Here is an 18,419-nt window from a genome sequence, read left to right as displayed (position 1 = left end):
GTGAAAATGTGTTTGCTGTGAGTGAGATAATCATTGTTATTTGTCTGCCTGGACTCCTGCACAGTGTACTGTATGTGCTCCCACACAGACTGTGTTTGTGCTGAATTAGACGTCTGCTCGGGGGGCATGATTGGAGTGCCTTTCAGTCACATTGCTTCCTTTCTACAGGTGCATATTGTTCTGCAGTGTGCTGAGACATCCTGCAGCAGTGTTTCTATAGTATGTTATAAGTACCCATTGTATTTATATATGTATATATATTTAATATGGCCTTGCTGTACTTTGTGGCATTTTTATCTCATCAGGGTTATGCCATCAACTGAACTGTGTGTGTGTATATGTATATATATATATATATATATATATATATATATATATATATATATATGTATAAAATTGGTGTAGTGCCCCTTTAAATGTAATGGAGTAGCATGAAGTAGCAGACATATAAATAGGCTATTGTTCAAGTAAAGTAGTTATCTTAAATTGTACAGTACTTACCTACCACCGCCGCCAGTTCTGGAGTGTTCTGAGTTTGTTTTTGTTTCTCTGAAAATGCCACCTGAGCACATTTGAGGGGGGTAGGGGGTGGAGCTAGAGGTGGGGAGACAGAGAGGTGGGGTTCAGGAGCCGGGGGGGGGGGCTAGCTGGTCTGCAGTCAGATTGTTTTGCAGCTGAATAAATGAATGAAAGGCAGTACGGCGGTAACCTGATCCGTGCGGGTCGGCCTCATTGTGCTTGGCTGGAGCTCGCGCTGGCTGCTCGCTCTCTGATTGTCTCTGGAACTGGACAGAAAACACTCCCGGGACCTCGCGAGCCCTGCATTATTCAGCGCGCGTGCCTAGAAAGAAAAAAAGAAAGAGAGAGAGAGAGAGAGAGAGAGAGAGGGGGAGAGAGGAAGAGGAGGGAACCGCCGGTTGGAAAAGCTGGCGCGTAAAAGGAGCTCAATGTCATCCCAGTCAGAGGACTGCCGTCACCGTGATCACTGCTGTTAACACGAGCATCCGTAGTTCCGTTACTTCTCTTGTCCGTTTGTTTCTCTAACGTCCCGCCGGCTGGTGGTGCGCAGCTGCCGTCACGTTTTTGTTTCGAGGTGAACGTTGAAGAAGAAGAAGAAGAAGAAGAAGAAGAAGAAGAAGTAACGGTCAGCAGGTCAGTTACGCCTCCGCCGTTAAAAACTAATCCTGGTTATTAGCCGTTAATTAGTCGGTCGTAAGGAGCTCCGGGGGATCAGCGCTTTGCTAGACATCTTTCTCCACACAGGTAGATTGAATTAAAACACAACTATGGCTCAAAACACAACAGAAATATATCTTAACAAAGTTTAAAAGAAAACTCAGGAATAGATATTCAGTGAAAGTGTAACGTTAGCTTTGGGTGTGTGTGTCATTTTTAGCTGTGTGTGTGTGTGTGTGTGTGTGTGTGTGTGTTTCTTTGTATGAGTGTGAATTATAGAAACAGGGCCTGTAATTCCACTGATAGGCTTTAAAGTGCGGAGGACACAGGATACTGCACCCTCCTCTCCTGATAGAGAGAGACATTCAAAGGAGGTCAGTGGACCAGACTGCTTGCTGCAGTAGTCTCTATTTCTCTCTTTGTGCTCCCCCTCCTCTTCCTCCTCTGCATCACTTTAACCTAGATATAGAAATGACCTTAACCTGGTTTCCATCATCCACACACTGAATGACTTGGCAGAGCCGGACAGGCAGTCTTGTTGGTGGTGCTGCGACTTGTTCCGTCATCGAAACCATTATAATGTTGTTTAACTGGATGTTTGCTGTTTTACTCACATTGATTTTGTCCAGTCTAGTTACCCATCCTCACGCTATCATAATGGCTCATGATCTAGTGTTGGTTTAGTGTTATCTGGTCTCTGTGATAGTATTTCTCAGCACATGGTCAGTTTCCCAATTTCAGCCCCACCCTGACCGAAAAGCACTCATTGATTGCATTTTGAATATTAAATGCACATTTTAAAAAGGCAAAAAGGAGAGGCAGTCACGACTGTGCTGGTGTGTCACAGAGTAGCAGCTGATCAAACCACAGTAAACCATGCTGGCACATGTTCAGAGCAAACCACCTAAAGCCAGACTTCATTTGTTTGCTCCTGATTTTCTTGTGGTGAGTTTCTGATCTTTCCCTTTGCCCGTAGCTGTTGCCAAGCAACTTGCAATTCTCTGATTGCAGTCTTTAACAATGTTCATGTTTAACGAGGGACAGACATTGCCACGCTGGTGTTGGACCAGAGCATCAGAGGCATTTTTGCTGTTTAGACAAATCAGAGATTGAATGTGGTCCTCTTTTTCTGTGTAGCTCAATGTTACAGTTATTTGCTGATAAGTAGCCTATATTGGGTCAGGTGATCAAATCCACTGCGGCCACTTATTCTAAAAATGCACACTCATGGAGCAGAAATATTACTAGTTAAATACAGGAAGTTAATCTTCCTGCTGTTATCAGAAGAACCTAAGGTGAACTCACCATGACCATGTTTTCTCATCACTTTCAATCACGCTGATTGATTTTACCTCACTGCACAGTTACTGACGTTTTGCCTGAGTGCAGCTGACGAGTACGATACCAAAATGGGTGATGGAAGCTCCAGAAATCATCAAGCATGCGTCCTTGAACATTCTCACAGTTGCTCTGCAAAGAGATGTGTTCATTCCTAGTTAATCTTGGACTTGACAGCTTTAGTTTGTTTTGCGATCAGTATAAACAGCAGTGCCCCAGTAAGACAGTCAAACACATCCACCTGGCTAGAGGAAGCAAGGAGGCAAAGGCAGCGTCAAATCAGTACGATAAGGACAGCTTTTTATCAACATGTTTCATTACAGAAAGGGCGGTTTGTGTGTTAAATCACCTTTTCAGGCAGATTTTTGGAGCATCCACATATTTGTGTCAGTAAAATGAGGCCCAATAGCTCCACACTGATAACATTCAAAATTGAGGGGTAAACAAAGTTGTGTTGGAGGTTTAAATCTGTTTTTGTTGCCCACACTTTGTTTAGAATAGCTCATCATCCACGTTCAGTGTTTTGTTTGGTCATCATTTGAAATTACTGGCTGATTCTGGAAATAACGACGCGAAGCAGCAAACTGCCAATTCAGACTGAGTGTTTGCCAATACCTCCGCTAGCCCCAGGGACAGAAAAATCACAGCCAGCTCTCCAATGTGATTAGATAGTCAATGACAGGAGGTACAGTACCTGCCACATACTGAATGTCCCATTGAGACAGTCAGTGCCCGTTAGTGTAGCTCAAGGTTTGTGTGTGTTTGTGCAGTGTGTATGTGTCTGGTGGTAGTACATTTTCCATCCCCACCCCTCTCAGCACCCTGGAGTGTGAGAACATTGACAGGAACAAGTTATCAGTGATGTCGTCTTCCTTCTAACCCCTCCCTCTTCCCAGAAAGCACACACACACACACACACACACACAATCACAGGTTATATAACAACTGTGAGGTTGATGATGCTAAAGCTTGGTGAGCCAAGAGTACACAGTACTGGAGGTGGAAATGAGCTACTGGAGGAGAGACGGGATGAGAGATGCCGACGTGATGACAAGAAACAATGAGTACAAGGAGAGATAAAGGGCGGTGCAGGTGTGTGTGTGTTGGGGGTTGTTGGAGTGGTGAATATAATGCGAGCGAGGAAAACGTGAAGGAGGGAGGTGGAGGATGCTAGTAGGAAGTCTGTTCAGCTTCACGCGGCTCGAAGTGTTGTTGACATTAACTGGCCGATGGCCTTTCAATGGCCGATCTGTTGATGGGCCTCTGCTGGCTGTCTTCCAGGAAGAGAGTGATACTCTGCCGTGTGTATTGGGTGAAGTGCCAAACATAACAGTTAAATCAGCGATGTTCAGATGGACACTAATGTCACTGATACACGATTGTGCTATCTTTTGAGTTGTGCCACATTGTGGATATGCTGTATGCTGTTACCTCTCAGTTCACAGATGTAGTATGTGTTATCAGCTGACAATGAATGGATAACATGAATAGGAAAGAAAACTTGTGGCTGGGGTGTTTGTCATTGGACATCATGTGAGTGCCCCTCAGGCCAGCTATTAGACTGAGACCTTGAAAATAACTTCCCCAACATTTAAACAAAGCCCTCTCATGTTTGTGCATGTTTGAAGTGGCTGGAATTTTAAGTAGTTCTTTGTGGCATGAATTACACTTTGTGGCTATTTTTGTTTGGCCCGTGGGAATAGATGACAGTTAAAAGTGATGAAGGGACACAGTTGTGTCTGTGTGTGACTCTGGTTTATTTCTCATAACTTCCTCTTTGATAATACAGCAAAAATAAGCCACCATGACACGATAAGGGAAGAGCAAATTTGAAGAGATGAAGGCACTTTTCAAAAGTGCCTAAAATGCTTAAAATGTGTTCAAATTGGGATGAAACCAATCATGATGTCATAGATAAAGGAAATGTACAATAATAGATTCCACCTGAGTCATTGTGCAAGGTTTGGGTATATTGGTATATATATACTGTATATATAGTGTATATAGGTTTGATATTGCCAGATAATCAAACTGAATTGCTATCTTGTTTTCACTTTATTCAGTCTAATGTCGTGTTTATTATTGCTGATCAGCAGTGACTGACTTATCTATCTGTCTGTGTTATTTTCACTCGACACAGAAGCTACGGTAGAGCGGTTAACTCATCGTTAGTCGTGTCAGTCAAAGAAATATGTCAACGTATAGCTGTCATTTTTGTATGAATTGATACTGGCTCATAGCTGATTGGCTCAGCTATTTCTCCAACATAGTTTGGTGCATCCTAAGGAACCAGGGTTTTTACTGCCATATTCTGTTGAGATTTGTGTCTTTGAACATGACAATGAAAGAAAAATGTTTGAATGAAGCACATAACAAGGTCAAAGAGTCATTTTTTGTCACATTCCATCTTAGAAAAGGATTTTGTTCAGTGTTTTGGTATTTGTGTTCCAGAGAGGAAGAGAACTGGAGGGATGCAGGAAACGCAACAATACAACCCAGCCATGTGATGGCCACCATTACACAACCTCCGCCACCCACTATTGTCCACAACATCCACCAACTATTGTTGCACTGTGCAATAGAAGTCATTCATTTAACACAAAGCAAAGCACAAACCACCTGCTGGCTCTAATACTGTTTACAACAAAGACGCACACATAGACAATGAAAATGCAGCACAAAAATACATAATCAAGAAAACTGCTTTTGAATAGAACATTTCTCACTTTTAAAACTATGTTAATTGGCTTTTACTTCCCTGACAGAAGCAGAGAGAGCTGAATTGCATTTCCACATGAGAATTCACAATAAACAAGCAGTTTGATGAAATACTAAAGCACAGACTTCATCTGTAGTTCCGGGAAGTCAGGAGGGAGGTTGACCTCAAATGTCAGGGCTTCATCTCATAACACAGTGCTGTGTTTTTGGTGGTGAAAAGCTGCAGAAGTCTCTTTATCACATTCCAGCTTTAGACTGGAATGTCAGAGTTACTTACAGAATGTGTGAGGGTGGGGGGGCTTGGGGCACCGTCATCATTTCTTGTACCTGTGAGAGCCCAGCCGAGCTGTGGACCCTCAAAGTCAGGGCATTTTTGGGAAGTGAGGTCATTTTGGCCTGCTGTTACTTCTTCAAGGGTTCAAGAATTCAAGAATTTGGATTTATGGTTTAGGTTCAACCATCTGGTTAGTATCTTGTTGCTATGGGAAGTGACGCATAACTACCACTTTCCCCATTGCTTCAAGAAAAATCTTCCTTTGGGATGAGGCTGACAGATTTGCGGGCAGTGGTGCAGGATTGAAGAAATAGTCCTGAGCAGACCTCCAGGGCCCAGCTCTCACTTTCTTTAACTGTAAAAACTCACTCTACACAGTTACTGCTGCTGTCACGATCGCAATTGCTCTCTCAGCTGGACAAAAGTTATTTGGAGAATACAATACAAGAAATCAGTAACTGAATCAGAAGAAGATAAGGTAGCTGGAGTGAGGGAACACCAAATAAATAACAATAATTCATTCAATAACTCTTGGAATGTGCTGAACGTCACAAACTCTGAGGAATCTGAATCTGAGGGGAGTTTTCCTTAAAGGTTAGCTTAAGGTTAGGATTGGATTTTGGTTTTATATCAAAACTAGTCAGTGATAAGAGTTAAGTGTTGGAGCTGAACTAAGTCAATGGACAATCTTCTCACAAACTTCATGTTTTCGTGTTTTTATTTGATTTGAAAACATTTTGATAAGATGCACTTCAGGAATTTGCTGGGAGTGTATTAGTTCAGACATTTTGTTTATGCAGTGGTAACGTGCGCAAGCAGAGACAGGAATAAATTCAATTTAAATCTCATCAGCAGGTCAGCTTATTTCAGGTCATGTCATTCTAACTCTCTCTGGTCGTATATATATACACATACACATATATATATATGTATGTGTATATATAACTTTATTTACACTCAGAATGGTGTTAAGTGGTTGCTGCTGTATTTCAAAATTGTACTGAATCCATGGTATTCCTTTGAAACCACAGAAAATAGCACTGATGGGAAAAAAATCTAAATAAATGGGAAATAGTGCAGTTGTCAGGCTCAGACATGTTTGCTGTCACAAGGCTGTTTTGTTCCTGAGTGACGCCTCCTTTGCTGCCAGCTAATGAGCTAGTTTCCTGAAATAGACAGGTGATTAACACACTGCTCTTTTTACTGTGGGGCAGAGCAGAGCTAGTTAATGCTATAAGCTAACACTGGGAAGAGGTTCACTCTCTTAGGACAACAGTGTTGATCTGTTAAATGTTGGGAATAAGCTAATGCTGCAGGTCTTTAATAATTATTTTATGTGCTGCTCAGGCTGGGTCCCCTGTAGCCGTGCATCATCAAAACATAAGGACTAGATGTTATTTCTAGAAACAGTGCAAATATGTATAATGTAACCAATTGGCTGTTACATTATCAATCAAGTCATGCTGAAGAAGATTGCGCTGGTGATCGATAATAAGGTCAGCATATCAGTAGTGTTGTCAGTGATTTTACTGTAGTTGCTTGACTATTGAGACTAGCTTTCTTTGTGTTTGACAGGATGATCACTTTATCAATTGAGTAACTCACTTATTTTTCCTCAAAACGATAAATTTAGAGCTATTATTATGAAAGTGTGTTAGCTCTGGCTTGCTATCTAAATGTGCTGCATTTCTTTGACAAATTGTGTTATCCAGTCAGCAACATGTAGTGATAGCAAACCAACTAATTAGCTAGCTTTGGGGGGGGGGGGGGTAAGTGTGTCAAGCTTTCTAAACATAGCTAGCTGCCATCCCAGTGAGCGTTGTGCCGTAATGTAACTCACTGATCTAATCTTTCTCCACTCTTTGACTCAAACAGTGCATTTAAGGTCAGGCTAACTTTAAAGTGCTGGTTTGAGCTAACAGTTATGGGTGGTGCCCATAGTCATACAGTACTAACGTGTGATTGGCTGATGATGTTAATGATGCAGATTGACCTCACTGTTAAATAAAAATCAGACAAGCACGCAGTTGTGATAAATCTGTTCTTGGAAACCAGCAACCAATTTATCATTATACACCATTTTTTGATTGTGTGTGAAGCTTATAGATAAAGTCCCTCCAAAAAGAGCTTACATGTTAGATTCTCTGACCACATGTCTTAATTTTATTCAAGGGTTGCCCAGTGGCCTGTTGGCTAGCCTCACTGTGTGGTCTCTGCACTGAGAGTCCTGTGGGACAAAATACTAAATGGACTGATTCATGCTGGGAAAGGATTACAATTATATGCTCGGTGGCTTTTTCTTCGCTCACACACAAACTGACATACACACACAGAAAGCAGGCACGACCACATCCTCGAAACCCTCAAACTCAGCCGTCCATGTGTCCCCCCTCCTCCTCTAGTGAAGATTTGTTCCTTCACGTCTGTCCTCGGCTTGTTTCCTGCACAATCTTCCTGTTATTTTTGATTCTGTTTGTCTGTCTGATTCCATAGAAGCTCATATTTGTCTTTCAGTTTTGAGATTACTTACAGTATTTTAGTAACAGACTTTTTTGGAGTTAAAGTTTATGAATAAAGTTTAATCTGGCTGTAGATGAACCTGAGTAGTGCTGTTTGTGTTGCCTGTAAGTCTGGAACCAGTCATTACCTGTATACTGTATAGTTAAAGGGTGGTGTTTTGAAATGGTTGTGGTCATTGAATTGTCGTGTTCACTGTGTGTAAGTGTGTGTTTGTGTGTGATGTGATATGAAACAAAGGGAATGATAGTTGACAGCAAGTACTGTGTCATGCTGGATTAACAGCAGGAGAGAGCTGGACTGTTGCATAACCAAGTTAGGCTGAGGAAAGGAAGGGAACACTGCTAAAAAAAGTTATTGGCAATGCATCCTGATTTCCGGGAAAGTTTTGTCATTTGGTCATGACATTTTGTCAATCCTGCCATAAGTGGACGATACAGGTAACATGACAGAGATTTTTGGCATAGCTGCAGTAGATTTTAACTCTTAAATTCATCCAAACATTTAATTACTAAATTCAGGTTTATTCAACTTTTTTCTGTTTAATACCATTTTAAATTGAATACTTTTTCACTCTCAAAATAACCAGATACAAAATGTACCCCCAATCCCTTCTGATATACCTACATATAGGCATATATCATATAACAGTAGGTGACAGGGTTATTTGACAGTATACCCTGTGCAATATTATATGTATTAGGCTGTGTTTAATTGTCACAGTTCTGCAGGCCTCTGTAATATCTAACCATATTACTCCCCATTGAAGACGTCCGGTCCATTTGGTTGATTGCATACTAATCAAATGAACTTATTACACTTCATGGCTTTATAGCTGTTTCTGGGTCCCTGCTTACAGAAGTCAGTAAATGACTTTTGATAAAATTAGTTTTAGTCAGTAATTAGTTTCACATGATTAATATCTTATGATCCATAGCTGTGTATAGGCAATGTAATCTACAGCAAACTGTAAGTGTTGCCAAATAAATCTGTCGAGGGCAATCAGGATGATCTCTACTTTGCATAGGAGTCTTAAACAGAGCTTATTTTTGCAACCGTGCATTAATGCTCACATAATATACACACAGTGTGCCATTTCACTGGGCAACAAGCCCAGCAAAGTACAGTTTGTTTTACTTTCACAGTATGAAATATTGTTGTGCACACAGATCTGGGCCCCAGTTTAAAAAAAAGCAATACAGTCAGTGCTTTTACTCAGTCCAAGACATAACTCATAATGGATGGCTGTTCGGTGTTACTGCAAGACTGTGTTTTATCCCAGTTAGTCCTCTACTTGTGCTGGGAGTCTTAATCAAGCTCTCTGTCCAGTGCTTGTGCACACAAGTGGTCACACTCTCTGACTACAGACCTTTCTGCTTAAGAAGAGCCCTCCATCTGTGGACACGTAAGTGTATGTGCGTGTGTGTGTGTATGTGTGGAGTGTAACATTAGTATTCAGCCTTGAGAGTCTCCCTGTAGCGCCTGTCGGGCCCTTTGTTGTTGTTTCATGAAGGGGTCTTAGGGGGGTCTGGGTTCTGCGTGAGTGGTGTCATGAGAGACTTGAAAAGGGACACAAATAGTTGCCATGAGTCCAGACAAGCGGTGCATTCCTCTGTAACTCTCACAACTCAAAAGGCATCTTAACATGATTTCAGTCTTGTTGTTGTTTCAAGCTCTCTGGCACTGGGTAGGTGAGCATCGCCTTCTTTGTTATTCCTTTGCAGTGCTGCAGTATGCTGTCACTGTGCTTGTGTGCCTTATTGTACTAGTGCTTCTCAAACAGGGACGGACATTGCTTTATTGATACTGTACTGCTTGGCTGTGAACTGTTTAATCCCCAGAAGTCCTTGTGTGGGTTTGGGGATGTTGTTTCAGCGTTGCTAACAGCTAACCATCCATTAGGTTAAGCTAGGTCTGAAATATTTAAATTTAAAATGTAAAACTAAGCAAATTTTCAAACACACTAAAGAGAATCTACAATGCTTAATGCTTTTTTCATAGTTTTTATATCTATTTTGTATTGACTTGGCCAATCCAGTTGTTGTCTTTCAGACTATTTATTTTGCCTTATGTTGACCTCGGTGAACTTCACAGCATGTTGCCAGTAGTCTGTGGTTGTGTGTGTGTGTGTGTGTGTGTGTGTGTGTGTGTTCTAGTGCAGGTGGCCTCTAGTTTTTGGTGTATTTCCTGTGTTGAGGGCCATTTCCATGGATACAAGTTAGCGCAGCTTCCTGGTTTTCCTGTTTAGATAACCTGTGAGCTGTGATAGGCTTTTATCCAATCAGTTGCTTCCTTCACTTTGCAGCATCATTTGTTTTAATTCTTTAAAAGTGTACTATACAGGACTTGAGTGTTTTTAAAGTGACCGTAGACTGAAGGATTTAAGAGGGCATTACCCTTCACTGCAGGCACTGCTGGACTCAGCTATTGGCAGCTATTATGTGAAAGGGGTTGCTTTTTGTTCGACACAGACATCATGTCAATTAGGAGGTACAATAGCTAATTGACACTTTTCTCCTCAACTCAGACATCATTATGAACCCTTCCTTCCTGTTCTGGAAATGTCAAATGTCTCCTTAATGTCCAGCAAAATCCGTTTTTAAGTACAGAGAGAAATAGACCATGCTCATAGAGAGTAATGCTTCATTTAAGGACTCGTAACACTGTTAAATGCTCCCTTTAAAACCTCTGTTTTAATACATTAGAAAAAGTGCACCTATGTCTTTATTAATTCAACACCTAGTTTTAACAAAGCTAAGGAGTTCTCATCTCATGTTGACACTGTGAATATTTGACTGTTCTAAATTAACACTCAAGTGGTTGTTTGCACACTCTGCCAAAAACCCATATTTTGAATATCAAAGACTCTCCTGCTTTAGGATTCAAAGGTGACTAAATACACTTCACACAGGGTGGTTAGCTTTGTCTGTCACCTGAGATTAACAGAAACGTAGTTGCAAGCATCACTCAGTTCTCTCATATACAAAATTACTGACATTATTTAAATTGACACACACGCTCACGGTCGGAGACACAAAGTGCACACCCTGGAGCCATTCAGGACATGACCTAATTACTAAAAGAGTAAATGTGATTTACATGTTGATCATATTTTTCTGTCTGGTTTCTTACTGTATCAGCAATATCATGTTTGTACTGTGTGGTATATGTGCGGGTGTGTGTGTGTAGGGGCATTTGTGTCTTTCTTGCATGCTGCGATGATTAAGTGTGTCATTCACTGTATTTCTGATCAATCATGATCAACTTCCATGACATAAGACTGCTCTGGGCACTACTCTTTATCGACAGGATGGTGTTGACCCAGATAGGGTGCGATCACACGCAGACACACATGAATAAACCGTCACATATACTTCTGCTGTCTTCCTCAGCCTCTCTTTCCTCTGTTTTTCATTTTCTAACAGTATCTCTTTTCATCTTTCACAGCTTGTCCATTACTGGACTCTGTAGTCGTTAGCTCTTCCCTCTATATATCACCAGCACTGGCATAATGACCATTTGTGTGTTACAACCCATGTAGGAATTGAACTCCCCAGTGCATATGCAATAATTGGGTTACTGTCCCAATTTTGTGTGACTGATTTCTCTTCATCATATGGCTCCAAGTTATTTTTAGCCTGGGAACTCGCCTAGAACTTGTGATATGTCATTATGAATGGGGACGCTTGAAAGGGACGGGGGTGTTAGGATTTTGTTTAATGGCACAAGTCACATTTAATTTCTGTGTTTTGTTTGTTTTGCATCGTAAACAATGATGTTATCCAGAGAAATGCTTTGCACACAATGGCTTTTGCAGTCTTTCCTTTGCAGCTACAGAATAGGATAACCTCTCTGACCTCTGGACCACCCTGCTCTTCTCAACAAACTCCCCTGATTTCAGTCAGTTGGATAGATAATGTCAGGGGCATTAAACCTCAAGTTAAAAGACTAATTATTGTACAGGTCAAAAAGAAGTCCTCCAAAACTGTCTTTTGAAGTATGTTTAATTTTTTAAACTTTTGTTTTGTTGCACAATTTTGAGAAAAATGTGATATTTCAGCCCGGATATTCAAATATATTAATTAAGCTCTAGTTTCCACTGGCCTGATCCTATGACCCAACAGGTACACACTCACACACACCACCAATACAGACGAGGAGCCTTAAAGTCACCCTGAGACGTTAAAATTTGATTTCTGTATGCCTTCAGTGTGGCATTGAAGTTACCAATAGCTGTTTGGTTATTTGATAGTTGCCATGGTTTCTCCAATAAAGTCTTATTTAGCCTCTGAAACAGCATTAAGACCAGCCTGTTACATGTAAAGTCATATAGGAGCACTAATTATTAGATACTTTGAAGTTTTAAGGCAGAATGAGGCAGCAGCCATTTTTATTAAAAGGTGAATACAACTAGTACATCAGTCTAATCCTCATGTGGGACTGAGTCAACAGACTGATGATGACAGAAGAAAATACCATTACCTCCCTTATCACCTCCTCCCCCTTTCTTCAGTCATCATCTCTTCATCATGGCCTCTCTGCCAGCCTCTCTCCCCATCTCCTCAGTTTTGACAGGAGCTGTAGGTTAAAGGGAAAGTGGGCGAGCGACATACGTAAGGAGTGGGGAAAGAGAGGGCTTGGTCTTACACAGGAAGGGAGGAGTGGGGAGCCACAGGGTGGATGTTTTTGGTGTGTGTGTGTGTTTGTATGAGGGCCTGCATAGATGGGGTCTTTGTGCGGGAGGGCATCTGGAGGAACACGCACACACACACACACTTAGCCCATGACATCACAGCTTACCGAGCAGCCGGCAGGAATGTTACTGAGAAAGGAGAGGCTTTGTGGAGGAGAGGAAAGAGACGGGAGGGGAGGAAAAGGAGGAGAAGAAGAGGAGGAAAAGGCTTGGCCAGGGAAAAGTCCGGCACTCCCACTATCTGGAACAGGACGGACCAAGGCTGGACTCAAGTGAACAGAGCTAAATAGGAAAAACGCTCATTAAAAGAAAACTAAACTAAAGGAAGCTTGCTTTTGAAAATTACACCATGGATTTACAGATATCACTAAAATAAAGAAATCTACTGTTGAGACACAAGGTAATTGTCATAGCAGCAGGTGAGTACTAACTGTATAAAACTGTGTAGCGTTGTGGCACAGTTCTGTTATTTCATTTAAGGTATTGTTATGGCTTGTCTGTCTTGTCTTATTAGATAGATTATATTTTGTTGTGATTAGAAAAAGGAGAGAAAAGGAGTAGATGGCTACTTAGAATAAAATCTAATGGCTCTGATCCCATTGCAAAATATTGTGTTCTGCAAGCTTCAATGAAATGTCAGCTACAGAGGGCAAACTGGAATGCTGTAACAGAAAAGAGGAATAAGTGTCAGAATAGACAAAAGTCCAACCCATGCATTTGTTTTTATAGTCATATTTTTATAGATACATATTATTTTAGAGTATTGATATTTCAAGAGCAGGTTGTCCAGATGTTACAACATACTGTCGTGAGAACTGAACTGCGTCCTCTGCACACTTTGGCCTGAAGACCTCACTGAGTCCTCTCTTCAGCCAGCTGTGAGCTCCCTCACCCAGCCCACCCGTCTGTATGTGCTTACTCTGCCAACCGGTGTGTCATTTTAGCCACTCGTTTAGTCGCTCTTATTCAACATCTCCAAACTGTCTAAAGTGGAGACTGACAGAAATCATGAATGTTTGGCCTGGGTTCACAATCCAGGCTGGTTGGATATGAGAACACCAGGCTGAACCAGCAGCCGGCTCCAGTTACTATACGGGATCATATTTAGCCAGGAAACAGAGCCGGGAACACTGACTACACTGGGTTACACAGGAGCTTAGTGTGTGTGTGAATGTATGTGTGTTTGAGGACATACGTCATCAGGCTTCCATTTTTTACATTTGCCATGTGTTCCTGCTACAGCATGTGCTGATGGAAGCCGATGACGCCATATAAAAGGCATGGAAAATGTGTTTGTGTGTGAGATAGAGAAAAACCGCAGAGTGTGGGATACGTCAAGGTCTTGTGTTTTCACTTCCAGTCAGCGAGTATTCGGGTGCATTCATATTCTCGTAAATGTTTTCTAACTTACACCCTGCGTCTCAAGCATGCAGCCCGGTGTGTATGTTTGTGTGTGTGTGTGTGTGTGTTTGTGATTTTTGTGCATCACAGTCAGAGCTCAAGCATTTCCAGATGTGATGGGAATGGCGACAGGCGGAGAATGAGACAGCATTTAGACGGAACATATTACAGTCATAGCTGACTCAGATAGGCTCATGATGGTATTACTATACTTGCCATGACTTTCCATTGAATTCATTGATTCCCACTCCTTATAATATTAACCTTAACACTCCCACTAACCTTAACCATTACTCCTAGGTTGATATGTAAGGGGGATTCTTCTTTTTCTTTTAAAGTTATTAAACAAAAACCGTTGCAGTGCATAGTACAATAACTTAAGCTAAGCCTAATGATATTATAACACTAGACTCAGATCTTTGGGTTAGGCTATATTTAAGCAACTTAATCTTTACCCTAATCTTAGCTTTAAAGCCAAATCCGAGCCATAAAATAATAAGTTAACCTTAACTGTGATCTAAACTTATCTAAACCCTAAAATCCAACATAATCCTTTTCTTATCTGACCTTGTCACCCACATTTTAACCTTAATACCGTCATTTTAACTTAATGCTGATCCAAAACTCTAAAGCCACATCTTCACCCTGAAATAGACCCACAAATTAGGCTAGACTGGTAAAAATGTCTTCGCTTTGTTAGATTTTACGTAACTTTCTGTTCTTTTTTGGAAAAACCCAAAAGCAAACACAGCTGACACATCATGGTGGTGAGGGTACGTGACTGTTAGGGCTATACATAGACGACATAGACATTTATGTGTATTTACATGCTAATGGAACCTTAGTCCATGGGTAATAACACATTCTGATGTTTTCAGACCGAAGAGTTTTAGCTTTTTCATTGCAGTTACATGGTTTCTTTCTGCACTTACACACACATTTGCTCCTTTAGCTGGCCAGGCAGGGTGTACAGTGTCCCTCATCACAAGTATTAGAGTCCGAGCCTTGAGGACAGCTAGTTATGTCTGGAATGTCAGCTTACCTCAATAAGAGTCAGAAACACACGTGAATACACACCTCCTGTACAAATACACACACTTGAAAGAACCCCCTCATGCTGGCATGCACTGCTGCACAACTACAGTCACATACACACTTCGTGTATTGTGTGTATGTGTGTGTAGCAGAATAATATTGCATATGAGACATTCCTGTACTGTAGTGCTGTTTTCCTGAGGCAGTAACAGGATATCCTCCCCCTCTGTACTGTCCTGCCTGCTGGACACACACTCCTACACACACACACACACATTCCTGCACATGCACTCACATACACATACAGTATATACAATGGGTCAAGAGAAGAAAACAAAGAAACTACAGTTGTTCGATAGGTCCACCACTTTGGGCCAGACTGATCTATCAACAACTTTAGTGCTAATTAGCTTGCTAGCACACTAAACTAAGATGGCGAACATGGTAAACATAACACCTGCTTGGCATTATCATTATAGCATTATATAGTCTTTAGTCTATAGCCATTATATAGTCTCAATAGTCTTGAAATGGAAATGTGTGAGGTATTCCTTTAGTAGAATGTGTTTATTCTCATATATGTCTTTATATATATATTACAATCTCATGAGACAATATAAAGTGAGGAATTTGCATGTGACTGAGCCAGAGCGGTCACTAAAATGCCCCCAGAGAATTTTTTTCTCTCAGTAGAAACAGAAGATATGAGGATAGGAGGTAAGGAGGGAGGGAGGGAGGATAGAGGACTGAAAGCAGGGGTGAGAAGGAGGAGAGTGTTGCTTCAGTATATATAAGAGACGGCTTATTGAGGAGAAGCATGGTGTTATAATCCACCATGTGACTTCACTGACCACTGTTTCTTCACTCCTAACAATCTCAGAGAGGACAGAGGAAGCAATGGAAGAAGGAAAAGATGCAAAAAGAGCAGTAAAGAGAGAGAGGGGGGGATTCAGCGGAAGAGGGGACAGGGACCAAGAAACCCAAAGGGAGTGAAGAGAAGGAGGGGTGGGTAAGGGAAAGGAAATGATCTAGATTTAAGGCTAGGCTGCCCTCTTTCTGTTGATACTAAGTCTGACTGAAATCTGCCACTGATCTCTGCTGAAACTATGCCTCATGTAGATAGTTCACATCAGTTCACATCAGGTGAAAGTTCCATGATTATCATTAACTGGCAGTCTGGTTGTGCGTCTGAGTCTTTAAGAGGGTAAAAAGCAAAGACTTCTTCCTTATGGTTTTGTGTGCTTTAACTGAACAGTGAGCCAATTCACTGAAGTGATCCTCATTAAACCACCACACTCACTCTCACGGGGGTCAACAATCCCTCATGGAAGTAAACACATCCTTGGAATAGAGGTGTTGCGGGTGCAAGGCAGTAAAACAGGAAGCCAATAGAGTATTTGTTTAAGCGGCCTGTGTAGAAACAGAGAGGTCAGTAAAGACAGGAGTGTGTAAATGTAGCTACTTGCTAACGGTGGGTCTGGAATGTGTCGGACGGATGGTTCACAAAAACAGAGGGTCACAGGTTTGATCCCTGCATGCCGACGTGTCCTTTAACCAGACACTCGACCCCCGTTTGTACATTCCTTTTCTGGATAAATCACACTGTCAGTGAAATCTCTACCACAATAGATAAGTCAGTTGGTGTGGCAGTAAAGTATTAAGGTTATACATTTCTATTAGTTTAGAAAATAAAATGAAGTCACAAAGAAACGATGATTGATGTAACATCACAGTATTGCATTAACTGGTGATTTTTGCTTCATACTTTTCAGTGATAATATAATAATTGTATTGAGTAACTGTTAACTGTTATTTGTCAATATTATAATTACATCACTGGATAAAAGTGTTCCTCTTTCCTTGTGTTTGTTCATAACATATGCTGTGTATTACAGTAAGATTTCATTTCATTCTGAGGGGCATTTTATTGCATTTTTTTACAACTTATTTCGCTGTCTAGCAGTTATACGACCACTTTCTACTGGCTGCGTGACCAACTCAGCAGGGCAATTAAGGTTTTGGAAGACATATTCTTCTCATAGAAACTACTAATGATGTGGCCTTTAGCCAGGCACTTAATTCAAAAACACCAGTGAAACTGCTCCGTGAACAGCTGAGGTTGGGAAGATGCAGGGAGTGAATGTGTGTAACAGAGCAAATGTGAGGCTATCCATCTTGAAATATATTTAAAGCTGCAGAACCTGAAGTATCTTTGCTGACAACTGACTTTCCAGTGATACAGGAACATAAAGTTTTGGTTGTCCCCACCCACAGTTGTAAAAGCTCATGATAGCTCCCTACGTCTTTCTCTTCTTTGGAAACATTTCTCCAAAAACTATAAAATGAATTATCTGCCATCCCACCTGCCAGTTTGGCTGTTGTGTAATAGTTGTGGAAAAGAAGAAATGTTTGGCAGGAAGAGTGACTGTATTTGAATTATTATTCAGAATACCGATTCCTTCACAGAACTGTGAAGGTCTTTCAACAAAGACACAACAGTTTTCAGCACTGTGGCAGATTTTATGGTCTGTCAAAAAGCAGCAGCATGGACGTTGGCGCCCCCTAGTGGTGGGAGCCAGTCAGAACACACTCCTGCTGCTGCTGTATACTGTAGGTTTAACTGAACACACTGCACTACTGCAATGCAGACAGACAGATTTAGGTGTGTGTGTGTGTTTTTTTTTTTTGAAATTTGGAAGAATCTGACCTCTCTGAGAAAAATCTTAAGTAATTCCTGTTTTTATTAAAGTGATCTTGAGACAGTGTGCAGCTTCTCCGTACAGTATCTCTGAACCTCGTGTCTTTTGTTTGTTTGTTGACACAGAAATCGTGGCGGGCAGCTGAGGATGACACAATACCAAGAGAGCGAGCCCTGAAGAGCGTCAGTTTCCAGGAATCGGTCAGCGTCATCACTGACAGGCCAGCAACCATGGAGCTGGAGAGCCAGCAGATCCAACATGGCTGCCTCAGCAGCCCCAGTAACCGAGCCCACAATGCAGATGGTGTGAAAGTAGAGACTCCCGACAGCGAGGTGGTGCAGGTATACAGGTTCTCTGATCAAGACCCAGCTCAAATGTTAAGTTTCTTTTTTGGAATGGAGATCAACATCAAAACCCTTGCTGGGTTTTTTTTTTCTTTTCAGCATTCTGATCAATATTAGCCTAAACAGACAGGGGTTTCCTCTGCCACATATGGCTCAGTAATTTAGTTAATTTGGCACCGTTTCCATGAAGTTGCATGTTCACACCCTTCAATAGCTACTACTGG

At 41.4% G+C, this 18,419-nt stretch overlaps 1 protein-coding gene across 1 annotated transcript in view; it reads left to right on the top strand.

Moving 5' to 3' along the window:
• LOC139301659 (paralemmin-1-like) overlaps positions 1 to 18,419 on the top strand; it is a 58,588-nt gene that overhangs the window by 39,988 nt on the left and 181 nt on the right. The window contains exon 9 of the mRNA XM_070925101.1: positions 17,977 to 18,227. Within this exon, the coding sequence (XP_070781202.1) occupies positions 17,977 to 18,227 (251 nt within the window). The remainder of the gene's footprint in view (positions 1 to 17,976; positions 18,228 to 18,419) is intronic.

This window comes from Enoplosus armatus, chromosome 18 (assembly GCF_043641665.1).
Source record: "Enoplosus armatus isolate fEnoArm2 chromosome 18, fEnoArm2.hap1, whole genome shotgun sequence".
Lineage (NCBI taxonomy): Eukaryota > Metazoa > Chordata > Actinopteri > Centrarchiformes > Enoplosidae > Enoplosus > Enoplosus armatus.
Note: the sequence above shows the minus strand (reverse complement) of the source record. Positions and strands in the feature narration are given on the sequence as shown.